Here is a 13,355-nt window from a genome sequence, read left to right as displayed (position 1 = left end):
TATTATCCGAGCATATGGCCTCAAACAATATATTATCACTTGAACCCAATCTGTTACTTTTAAAACTGGTCAAATTTTACGGTATTATAAAATAAAGTTTCCTTTTAAAAGGAAAGGCTTGCACAGTTGTGCCTTCATCCCAACATATTTAGTTGTTTTTATTTTTGTAAAAACGAATATTTTTGTCAAAACGATTTGAAATCTATTCTCTATTGAATAAAACTAATAAAGAAAATAATCAATCGTAAAAATACTAACGTGGAGATCTATCTATCATACTGAAAGGAAACAAGTGTGCACATTTCATTTCCACTTCGTTACGTGGTACCAATTAATAAGCATGTTCACAGATACGATGCGCTATCTATAGATCATCACGTGGTACGGTTAATGATATGCATGGACTATTTTTAGATTACCTCACCCACCGTAGGGAACGTGTTACAGTATCGCGTTTTTGGGGGCGCATGCGCAATGCGCCCCCAAAGGAATAACGACAAATTCAGATTTACTATGATATGACCACAATTAGACAGCTACCTACGCTAAGCAAAATAGTTCCAAAACTTCGCAGTAACTCCAAAAATCATAGTTCCCTGTCTATTTTAAAATTAACTGGCCAATTATGTACTAAATTTTGCAATCGTTTTTTAAAATTGTATGTATATTTTTGCTTTACGCGATTTTAATATTACTACACCAGCGGTCGATGGTAGCCAAAGTACTTGCATAAATATAGTACAAATTACATGTAGTCACAAGTTAATTAAGTGTCTTAGAACTCAAAAATTTAGAAATTAATGGAATACGGATTTCAGATCAGCTAACTTTAAAGCTTAAAATGCTTCATAAGTGTAAATTTAAGAAAAACATTGCATGCGTATGAATACGAACTATTTTCGCCCTAGCGTCATTTTCCCGGAATCGCCATTGTTTACATGTTCATCCGTGAAAGATTGAGAAGTTTTGCTGTTAATCAAGAAGTTCCACGTGTTAAAACGAGTTGTAAGTTTTATATTACTAACACCTTATCTCCCTTTTACCTAACTGTTGAATAACTTTGCTTGTTTTGCATTTAACATCGGCGAAATCGTCGTCAAATCGTTGCAGGAACATATTCGGCGATTCTGGCTGCTTACAAAAAATACAACGTTATTCAAGATGACTGACGTTCATTGTTTATATTTCATAACGTTGATATTTAAGTTGCAACCAAAAGCTGTTTTTTTAACAAATTTTCTTCGCAATCAGCTGGGACATATAGTTATCGTATGTCCCAGCAATCGGCCATTATCGGGTAAAGTTTTTTTGTACTGAATTGACCTTATCAAATTTTAAGTTTAGCAGTTCCTTCCCTCAAACCATTTCCTACCCAGACAGTTTTGACCCATTTTTTTGTTATATTTTTTTGGAGGTGAGTTATTTACATCTAGCGTATACATACTGTTGATGCCAACCTTACAGCCTTTTTTAAATAAAAAAATATACAAGTTCAGTAATGATGTCTTATTACATTTTCTCATAGAATGAACTGGATCCACGGTGCATATCCATATCGGTACCGACTACCCTCTTTGCGAAATCTGCTGAAACGGTACCCTATTTGCTTATGCACAGGTCATTTATTTACTGCTTAAAACAAACCAGCGATGGATAAATCATGTAAAATTTCATTGTAATAAGGAAAGGATGGATGACACTTAGAAAACATGTATACCACGGAACACTAGAATGTTTTATTTATGAGCTGATTTGTCATGTGCCCGTTTTTCATGTACTGCAACTTCATAATAAGCTACAAAAAATCAACATGTCTTGCCTCGTCCATCACCTTGACATACTTTTCGGGCTGCAATGAACCTGTGGCTTGATTATATATGCATTATACATATTTAATATGTTCATTTATACATACATGTATCATATTCGGACAAATGGCAGTATATTGTCAAAAATAAATGTGAAATTCATAAAAACACCCTACATATATATATACTATATTTATTTTTGACAATATACTGCCATTTGTCAGAAGATGATATGTAAATGAACATGATTGACAGCCACTGAACACAGAAAAAACTAAATTGGCCATTTTTGTGGCCATCCAGGTTTGATGGTTGTCCATTACCAGTATATATTCTTCCAGAATAATTTTAATGATGTTGGTTCAGCCATAATGGCATTTATATTGAGTTTTTTGTGAGTCATGGAAAATTCTATTTTTTTTATACAAGTAATGATTATTAAAAATGCACTGACATAATTACGCAATGCTGAAAAAAATTACCCACATACTTTATTGTTAAGTAAAGTCTGTGATTATCTCGATACCTGGTGGGATGCATCTTTCAATGGTGAGCAAACAACCAGCTCTATACAAACAACTGATATGAAGTTCCGAAAATCGACGACAGTCAGATTCAGACCCACAATCCTTTGCACGATTCAGTGATTATCGGGTTTTCCTGCTAGTCTCTGACTTTCGCACTGCTTTAAACATCTACATGTATATGCAGACAGTTTTCCCCCACAATAGGGGGATGGGGGCAGACAGGAAGGAACTGGTAAGGGAGAGAATAGTCTGACAACCAATTGGGTCAGACTTTCTAAGATAAGGTTCAACTTAAGAAGTGGAATATGACCTACCAGGTTCAATGTCAAACATGGGTTACCAAATATTGATTTGAATTATGAACAACATAAGTAAAACCTTAACTATACTTATTTTCTATGGCCAATATAGATGTAATCTTAAGTAATGTATGTATGTCAAATAGACTTACTCTAGAATAAAGAATATTTTTAAACAAAATTTTTCAGTTACAGTTTGATGATAAGCACAACAGGTTTAATCAATTGTGGTCAGTAGTGCACCATGAAGCTATAACTTATATAAGGTTATAATTATATATACACTGTGGGATTAGCATGGAAAAACCCTGACATTTGCTTAAGTTCCGGATAACATCTAAACAGTAGTCATAACTGACAGGTATTCATGCCACATGGTTAATTTTTAATTTTATCCAGGGAGACATGAGAATTATGCATAATATTTATACACATTTAAAGTTAAACCATGCATAATATATGTCTAGGGTTGACTGCAAAACTGTTGTAAGTCCTTCTTTATTTCATATAAGTTACTGCAGTCTTGCGGTCAAGCCTCGATAATTTTATTTTCCTATTGGAGTGAAAAAAATGAGTACATGTATTTAAATAATGTTCAGAAATATATAATGAACTAGGTACAAATATTGCTCTGTCAGATGTAGTTATACTTGGTTTTTATCACATATCACTTATCATTATGAAATCATTACTGTTCTTGTTTTTATATATGCCAATTTTGGATGGGAATTTTGACAGTAATTTTTGGAATTTAAAAATAAGAAATTTGAAAATTTGCTGTCTTTTTTATTGGGAACGGAAATAGTTATATAAGGGAAAAATGCTGTTCTTTTACAAATAGGATAGATAATAGTACAAATACTACAAATAATATATCATTGATTGAAAAACAAAAAACAACAACAGCAATGCTTAAAAAACATAGATTTCTTACATGTTCTGACTCATTTTACTTTTTTGAAGACACTGTTTAACTTACTCCTTTCTGGCCAAACATTTGCCAAATATTGCATTGTGACATTTTGAAATATTTTGTGGAACATACTGGAATCGCCGCACAGGCTTTTAGTAAGTTTTTACAAAATAAAATCAGACAGAATTAAGCGTTGCATTCAACAAATCAACATCAGTTTTGCCCATCAAACACACGGGAATTATTTTGTGCTCTGTTTTACTAGTGAAACTTGAAAAAAGGTTTCATAAGAATTGAATTGAAATTTGATTAATTTATGCGTCCTGCAGGACGGGCATTTCTGGGAGATTAACTTGTCCGGAGTCATTTTTTACTCGTATTTATGAGCGGACAAGTGGATTTGTCGAGCCTTGATTAACTGCAAGTGATTAACCACATTATTACCATAAAACTTATACTACATGTAATTGCATTGTATGAGATAATAAATCATTTGACTTAGTAGTGAAGTAAGTTTCAGACTGCATAATATTGATATAAAAGTGAATTCAGTTAGTGGGTTCCAAACTATTTCTATTCAAGTTTATTTTTGATGAAACATAACTTATTTCCTGACAACAGTTATATATGCTTAACAATGTTGTATTTTGATTCTTTTAGAATCTGTAAAAAATATTCATAAATTCATGAAAAGATGTTAAAAAAAAAGAGAAAGAAATGAGATTTGGGCATAAAGAAGATAAAGATACTTCAATGAAAAAGTAAGATAGGTAAAAAAAATCAATCAAACGAAAAACACATTTAAATTTCAAGTTGTTCCGGACATGTCAGAAAAAAATTAATAAAAACTTTTTTAAAATCTGGTAGCCTTGAGCTATGTTCTCTACTGATTGAGCTACATGTATTCCGACAATTATTACTCACTTTACAATTGTTAGTCAATCATATCTGGATGTGCAACATTCCATTACCCATATATATGCCTTAAAAAAGGACTGTTTCAACTATAAATACTTCAAATTATAAAGAAATTGCCCTATGATTCTTTACAGTCTATTGTGTATAGGCTAAATTTAGGAGACACTTGTGAAAATATGCAATGAGAAATGAATATTTACATTGAAAATACAGGAAATGAAAATGAACATTTTACTTTATCAATATTTCTTAATATTTCATTGAAGTATGTAATAAATTAAAAGAAATATTGTATTAATTAGTTAAGGATTTATTTCAGGTGTGTGATGTAACATTTTAATTGTGGCACAGTTGGTTGTTTGCTGAGAAGCTGTGAAACATAATTATACAGGCCATTTTTCACTTCAGGTAAATAAATGTTAGCTTTTTTCTGACATTGACACATGTATATATATATAACCATCTTAAACCCGGACTATTGTTGCCAAATTTACATTTTTCAAAGACCGCGAGTTAATTAGAAAACAGTGGAAACATTTGAATGACACACCTTATAAAATGTACGAGCAATTTCCACAGGAAGTGATTGAAAAGCGTAGGAGACTAGTGCCAAGAATGAAGGCCGCCAGAGAGAATGGGAAAAGGTCATGGATTGCATATGATACGCTGTTCATCGACGGTAAGCCTGTCCGGGAGTAGGGATGCGCCGGAGGTGAGCTAGCTATCTTGTCATGGAACGTGCATGGATTAACATCTGACAAAAGACTCATAAAGACTTTGTAAATATCATTTCAAGTCACGATATATGTTTTTTGTATGAATCTTGGACAAATTCTAGTAGTAATATTTCTTTAAATGAGTATATTTCATTCAATTTTTATAGAAAATTTCAAAAATAGGGGTGCGCGAAGATGCAGTGGTGGGGTTATTTTGTATTTTAAAGAGCATTTAAAAAGAAGGTATACAAGTAATTAAAAATCACCATGATACAATCATTTGGCTTAAACTTGATCGTAATTTTTTCAATACTAAAGAAGATATTTATGTGTGTGGTGTATATATATGGGGTGCAGACTCACCTGCGTACAATACTTTAAAATGTTGATTTGTTTGATTTATAAGAAAATGATATATTTTTATACGACAATTTAGGGGCTGTGTACATTCTAGGAGATTTCAATAGTAGAGTAGGAAATAAACATGATTTTATTATACATGATACTTTGAATAATGTTTTTTGATGATATAGATTATGACCCCGATAATAGTTCATGCAGGGCCTCAATAGACTGTAAACATAACAGCCATGGTATAAGATTATTAGATCTTTGTAAATCATCATGTTCACGAATAGTTAACGGTCGTATCGGGGACACTAATCATCATACTTTTATTTCCGCATAACGGGGCATCTGTTATAGACTATTTATTATGTAACGAACGCAATTTTTCACTGATCAATAATTTTAGTATATTGTCATTCAATGAATGGAGCGATCATGCCCCCTTACAATTGAAAATATTCATGCAACAATACACCTGATAAAGATATTATATTTACAGAAATGAAATACAAATGGAATGATGTATATAAACAACAGTTTAGATCAGGAGTCATTGCTAATTTACCTCTATTTAATAATATTGTTAATGATTTTAGACAATAACAGTCGACAATCTGTCAATAATGCACTTAATAGTTTTACAGATGTATTAAGAAATGTTAGTGACCCATTATTTTCAAAAACATGTCAGTTTAAAAATGTTCATTGTTTTGAAGAAGAAAGTTGTATTAAAACACGCTGATTGGTTTGATATAGAATGTAGGAATGCACGTAATAAGTATTTAGAATCTTTAAGGATGTTTAATATCTCAAAGACAGCTTATTTTAGAATAAGGTTGTGTGAAAATAAGTCATTTTATAAAAATATTGTTAGAAAAAAGAAAAGCTTACATTACAGGAAGAAAATGTCTGAGATAGAAAATTTAAAGAAAGGTAAACCTAGAGATTTTTGGAAATATTTTAAAAAAGAAATCGAACAATTTTGGAAAAAATATAACGATAGAACAATTTAAAGAGTATTTTTCTAATATAAGTAACGACTTATTTGCTTGTTGCAATGAGGAGGCTAATCAGTTTTGTAATAATAATGATTTTATGAAGTCAAATGATATTTTTTCCAGAATTAGACCAGCCAATTACAGTTTGTGAAATTTTAACTGCTGTAAAATCACTAAAGCGTAACAAAGCGTATGGTAGCGACTGCTTATTAAACGAGTATTTTATTGAAAGTATAGATATTTTATCAGCTCATATCTGTGATTTATTTAATGGTATTTTAGATTCGGGTTATTTCCCCGATAAATGGACAGATGGTATTATAATCCCTTTACACAAAAAAGGTTGTCACGATGACGTAAATAATTACAGAGGTATTACTCTTGTTAGTTGTATGTCAAAATTGTTTACTACTGTTATTAATAATCGAATTGAGAAATTTTGTAACGAACATAACACTATTTCGGATGCTCAATTCGGATTCCGTAAAGGAAGGTCTACTGTAGATGCTATATTTGTACTTATGTCATTAGTTGAAAAATATTTGAATGAAAATAAAAGATTATATGTTATATCTGTTGATATGATGAAAGTGTTTTGATTCTATTGATAGAAATGGTTTATGGTTAAAAATGTATAATTTTGGAATACAGGGTAAATTATTAAGAATTGTTCGTGATATGTACCAGAAAATTAAGTCTTGTGTCAAACTTTGTTCAACTTATTCTGAATATTTCCAATATGCTGTTGGTCTCCGTCAAGGGGAGGTAATGTCACCTCTTCTATTTTCAATTTTTGTAGAAGACATTGAATTGTATCTTCAAAACAATCCCGACTCAGGTTTAATATTAGATGATATTGTTTTAATTCTTTTTACTTTTTGCAGATGATATGGCAATTATAGGCAAAAGCCCTGAGGAAATACAGGAACTTTTAGATCTTTTGTATTTATATTGTAACAACTGTGGCCTTAAAGTAAATACAACAAAAACTAAAATAATGGTATTTAGAAAAAGAGGTCGTATTTTACCAACTGAGCAGTGGAACTATAATGGCCAAAATATTGAAGTAGTTAATGATTTTAATTATCTTGGGACAGTTTTTAATTATACGGGCAATTTTACATTAAATCAGGAATATTTGAGTGGTAAAGCTTTAAAGGCAATGAATGTTCTTCTTTGTAAATTGAAAAAAATTGACCTTTCTCCCAGAACATTATGTCAGTTATTTGACTCATTTGTTTCATCGATATTAAATTATTCATGTGAAATCTGGGGATATACTAAGTCTAAAGAGCTAGAAAGAATACATTTAAAATTTTGTAAAAGGTTATTAAGAGTTCAACCTAACACTTGTAATGCTAGTGTATATGGCGAACTGGGAAGATATCCCTTATATATCCATAGGTTTGTAAGGATAATAAAATACTGGTTAAAAATTGTAGAAACTGATAACATAATCCTTAAGACAGTATATAATCAAGCTCTAGATGATAGCAACAATGGTCATAAAAATTGGGTTTCGAATGTAAAGAAGCTTTGAATGATTATGGATTTTTCATATGTATTTGATAATGTTAATATTATTGACAAAAAAATTTTTTTATTTGAATTTAGAAGTCGTGTTATTGATTCTTTTTAAACAGGAATGGTATGCTACTTTAGATAATAGTTCTGTATTGTATATGTACAAAAATGTTAAATGTAGTTTTGAGTATGAACTTTATTTGGATATCTTGCCAAGATGTTTAAGATTTTATTTCTGTAGATTAAGAATGAGTACTTTGTCTTTGAGAATACAAACTGGCAGATATTCTAGAAATAGAATTGTTAGAGAAGAAAGATATTGTTTATGCTGTTATACCTCAGACATTGAAGATGAATTTCATTTTGTTTGTATATGTCGTTGTTATTCAGAGTTAAGAAAAAAATATTTGAAAATTAAATATACCAGAAACCCGTCAGTTTATAAATTTTTACAATTAATGAATTCAAATAATAAATATGAATTAATTCAGTTATCAAAATTTGTTAAAGAAGCACTTGCTTTGAGAAACACACTGTTAAATGTTGAGCGTTAAACATCATGATAGCTCATTCTCCTTTTCGTATGTCTTTGCTTTTTTAGTTCGTAGTATACATATTTATCATTTAATTTTCTTGTTACTAGATAAATTAAGATAAAGAATTTTGAAAATGTCATGATTGCAATTACCATTATATTGACGTTATGCTTGTAAAAATATTGTATTATAGATGATGTACTATGTACAAATCTTAATAAAGTATCTGTTCTGTTCTGTTCATCTTACTGTAGCAGAACAAAAGAGAACAATAGAATTCATTCCATAACAATATAATATGGGGCCATGGCCCTCTAATAAACAAAAGGAAAAACAATAGTAATGGCCCTTTATCCCTTTTCGGTCGCACATCCGTCTGTTCCTATTGTGTATAGGCTACATTTAGAAGACACTTGTGAAAATATGCAATGAAAAATGAATATTTACATTGAAAATACAGGAAATGAAAATTAGGATTTTACTTTATCAATATTTCTTAATATTTCATTGAAGTATGTAATAAATTAAAAGAAATATTGTATTAATTAGGAAAAGTTTTTATTTCAGGTGTGTGATTAAAGGCTTGTTTGTTAGATTTAAATTGTGGCACAGTTGTTTGTTTGCTGAGAAGCTGTGGAACATAATTAACAGGCCATTAAGGTAAAAACATGTTAGCTTTTTTTCTGACATTGATATATATATATATATATATATCCATCTTACTGTAGCAGAACAAAAGAGAACAATAGAATTCATTCCATAACAATAGAATATGGGGCCATGGCCCTCTAATAAACAAAAGGGAAAACAATAGTAATGGCCCTTTATCCCTTTTTCGGTCAAACATCCGTCTGTTCCCTTCTCTTGTCGGGACAAAACTCTGAATTCACCAATTGTTAGTATAAGTTATAAAAAGAAAGAGGAAAAAACCTAAGGCTATATACTAGAAATCAATAAGTTGGACATGTATTGTCAGTCTTATTTGACAGTGAGAAAGTTTAAATCATGTTTAACATTTAACACATTCATTACAGGTATGTGATTACAGACTTGACAGTGAGATTTTGATTGTGACAAGGTCATTTGTTTGCCAAGAATTCTTGAAATCTGTGAACTGCATAGGTAAGTGTTTGGAATATATATAACATAAATAATGCATGGTCAAATGTCCCACACTGCATGAAACAAAAGAGAATAAAACACAATATATATCAAGGACAATTCAATATTTTTTTAACATGTTGATTTTTGTAGTGGGATAAAAAATAATGTGATTTATGATATGCATTTTTTTTCAGATGTGTAGACCTGTGTGAAAGCTTATGGTTAAGACAGTCGGTGTCATTGAAATCAGTTTACTGCTACTTTGTACAGGTAAATAAACAAGTATTAATATGGTATTTAGTATTTAATTGTCTTAAAGCATATATTTAAAATTATAAACAACTTTTTGATCTTGCTGTGTATACATTTACACAAAATACACTTTTCATACTTATTTAATGCTGGACAGCAAGAATATAACAAAGATTTACAAATTTAAGTGTAGTTGTTTTTGTTTTTTTTTATTTCCTTTTTTTGTAAGATTTTTTTTTCATTTTGCCAATTAATTAAATTTAAAAGAAACATTGGAATTGAACATACATGGAATTGAACTTATCTTGGAGTTGAACAAATAAATCTTGGAATTGAACATACATGGAATTGAACTTATCTTGGAGTTGAACAAATAAATCTTGGAATTGAACATACATGGAATTGAACTTATCTTGGAGTTGAACAAATATATCTTGGAATTGAACATACATGGAATTGAACTTATCTTGGAGTTGAACAAATAAATCTTGGCATTGAACATACATGGAATTGAACTTATCTTGGAGTTGAACAAATATATCTTGGAACTGAATATATTTTTCTTGGAACTGAACATATATATCTTTGAACTGTATATATTTATCTTGGAACTATATGTATATTAGTATTTAGCATATATGTTGTGAGTATGCCATTATATCATGGATTGAGAAAGCAAGTAAAAAGGTACAATCTTTAGGGAATTGAATATTTCCTGCTAGGATTTATTATTTTGAACTTTATCATATATTTTCCGTTGCATATATTTTCCAGTGTGTAGATCTGTGAATTCAAGAAGGTAATTTATATTTTGACCAGGTGCCTTTATTTACATGTAAATATGGTAGTTTATTCATTGTGTTGTGTTCTGGGTTAAGTTTAAAAGAAATACGAATTTTTGTGTTTATGTTAGAATTGTGCATTTGAATAGTTCCTTATATTGCCAAAGGCTTAAACTAACCTCGTCAATTTAAATTGTGGATTTAATGTGAAAACAGTTGAACAGTCAAATCTGCTTTTTACTGTAGAATGTGAATTATACTATCTAACCAATTTTATTACTTGAACTTATTCATACATTTTTGCTATAAATTTGGATTAAAATCAGGGAATGAATAACAAGGCATTATTTTTAGAATAATTTTGAATCAAAAAAACTTCTTTAGTTTTATTGTGTTTTTATTCCATAAGTAATTGAAATATAAAGAAAAATGTCACTAAATTTATTGTTTGGTATGGCATTTGTGTTGGTACTAATATTGTTTTGTATTCCTTTGCATAATGATGCAAATCAATTGTTATTCCTGCAAGAATCAACAAATGATAGAAATGATAGATGTGAATGTAGTCGCATAATAGTATTGCTGGACTGTAAAAACTTGAGTGAAATAGGATTTTGCTTTGATAAAGAAATGTTCATTTCCATACCCTTTGACTCTGTTGCCCTGGACAGTGTAATGTTCTCAAAACACTTTGAGATACAAGTCTATTACCAGCTTTTTTTTCATTTAAAGCATACAAGACGTGTGAAATCAAGGCCTATGTCTGTTCGCAACATTACAAGAATTTTTCTTTTGTTACTTGCTGGAGATGTTGCCACAAACCCTGGCCCTGAGACTAATGGTGCAGTATTGAATGAATCTTGCAAAGTCTTTCTGCTACACACTACTGCAGATTTTAATCAAGCTTCTGAAAACCTGCCAATTAAGGCTAGAGGTAGACAATGTGTTCCTACTTGCCTTATGTTTTTGATTGCTGTCAATTATGTTAAACCATGTTTGTTGTTTCAAGGAGAGGATCTTAATGATGTCATGTTTGCTGGAAGTTTTCTTTATTGTGCTATGTCTGAAAAACAACATGACCTGGTTGGATTAATGGATCCCACAACTTTCCCTGAACGCATTGCATACAAAGGACACACAGTATACTTGACACATAAAAGAACAATTACAGGGTTGATGGATAAAGTCCTCCCAGTTGAATGTTCACCGGTTTGTAATAAACTTGAAGATGCCTTTTATAAAGTGTATTCCGCACAAGCTTTAAATCTCATTATCATTTTTAATGAAATGTCACTTGCCATTTATAAAGATAAGCTTAAGAATCAGTTTTATGTATTTGATAGTCACTCGCGAAATAATGAAGGATTAATGTGTACAGATGGTCATTGTGTTCTTGGCATTGTTAACTCCATTTCTGACTTATGCTGTTTTCTCCGTCAGCTTCTAGATTCTTGCAAAAAAGATTATTCCTGTGTACAGTTTGACCTGCATGTGATATCTGTAAAGAAATTTTTCATTCCTTTATTACCTACAGCTTTTTGTGTGAAAATTCTTGACAATAGAAAAGGTTTTAAAATTCAAAAGATCAGGAAACGGAAAAATAACTCAAATAACTGTCAAGATATGCAAAATAAAAAACAAAAGTCTATAGTTTTAATGGAAGGGAAGTCTCTTAGAAATGCAGTTGATGATAATGGTTTTGAATGTTCACAACATGATAGTCATAATTTTCCAGCTGACATGAATAGTGATCTTTTATCATCATTTGATGCACTAATATCATATGGTCCAGATTATGTTTGTACTTGCTGTACTCAAACGTTTTTTCGCCATTTCATGCGGAAGATTGAACAGATCCCAGATATTAAAAAGACCTTGATAGCAAAATTCTGTACACAGTATAGAAGTTTTGACAACTTTGAGTGGATATGTAAAACTTGTTTGGAATGGGCAAGTAAAGGCAAGACTCCAAAGTTATGGATACACAATGGTTTAAAGTTTCCTATGAAACCGACAGAATTGGACCTTTCTAACCTTGAAGAAAGGCTTGTTTCACCAAGAATACCTTTTATGCAGTTGAGACAAATGCCGAGAGGTGGGCAAGTTAGTATGAAAGGAAATATTGTTAATGTGCCAGCAGATGTAAGTGGTACTATAAAGTCATTGCCAAGGATGGTTGATGAAAATGAAACCATTATGCTTAAATTAAAAAGGAAATTATCTTACAAACATCATGTGGCGTTTGAAAATATTAGGCCAAATAAAGTATATCAAGCAGCAAAATGGCTGGTTTCAAATAGCGAACTATTTAAAAATGAGGGTATATTTGTAAATGAGACATGGCTGCAGCAACACCATGGATTCACTGATACAGAAAATGAAGACTCTGTTTTGCAAGATGAACTTGATCAGTGCAAGTCAGATGATGATTGGACTGAGGATGAAAGCTTTGTTGACAGGCCAACTGGCAATTTAGACACTTTCTTACAAATTGCAGATTTTAGGGAGTTCAATCAAGTATTATCAGTTGCACCGGGTGAAAACAACTCTCCAATTGGGCTTTTCCAAGATTATCATTCAGAGATCTTCTCCTTTCCAACAATATTTTGTGGCCAGGCTAGAGTAGGTAA

The 13,355-nt window shown here is 30.9% G+C and overlaps 1 protein-coding gene across 1 annotated transcript; it reads left to right on the top strand.

Annotated features, from left to right (window-relative positions):
- Positions 1–460: 460 nt before the first annotated feature.
- Positions 461–13,347, top strand: LOC132715189 (uncharacterized; the record flags this gene model as incomplete). Its single annotated transcript, XM_060698173.1, has 5 exons — positions 461–1,005; positions 4,785–4,873; positions 9,155–9,247; positions 9,622–9,709; positions 9,886–13,347. A coding segment is annotated over exon 5 (2,193 nt), but the record flags the coding sequence as incomplete, so codon positions are not given.
- Between the last annotated feature and the right edge of the window lie 8 nt (positions 13,348–13,355).

The sequence above is a fragment of the Ruditapes philippinarum genome, unplaced genomic scaffold (assembly GCF_026571515.1).
Source record: "Ruditapes philippinarum isolate M1 unplaced genomic scaffold, ASM2657151v2 ctg6581_1_1_1_1, whole genome shotgun sequence".
Lineage (NCBI taxonomy): Eukaryota > Metazoa > Mollusca > Bivalvia > Venerida > Veneridae > Ruditapes > Ruditapes philippinarum.
This window is presented reverse-complemented; position numbering and strand designations above follow the sequence as displayed.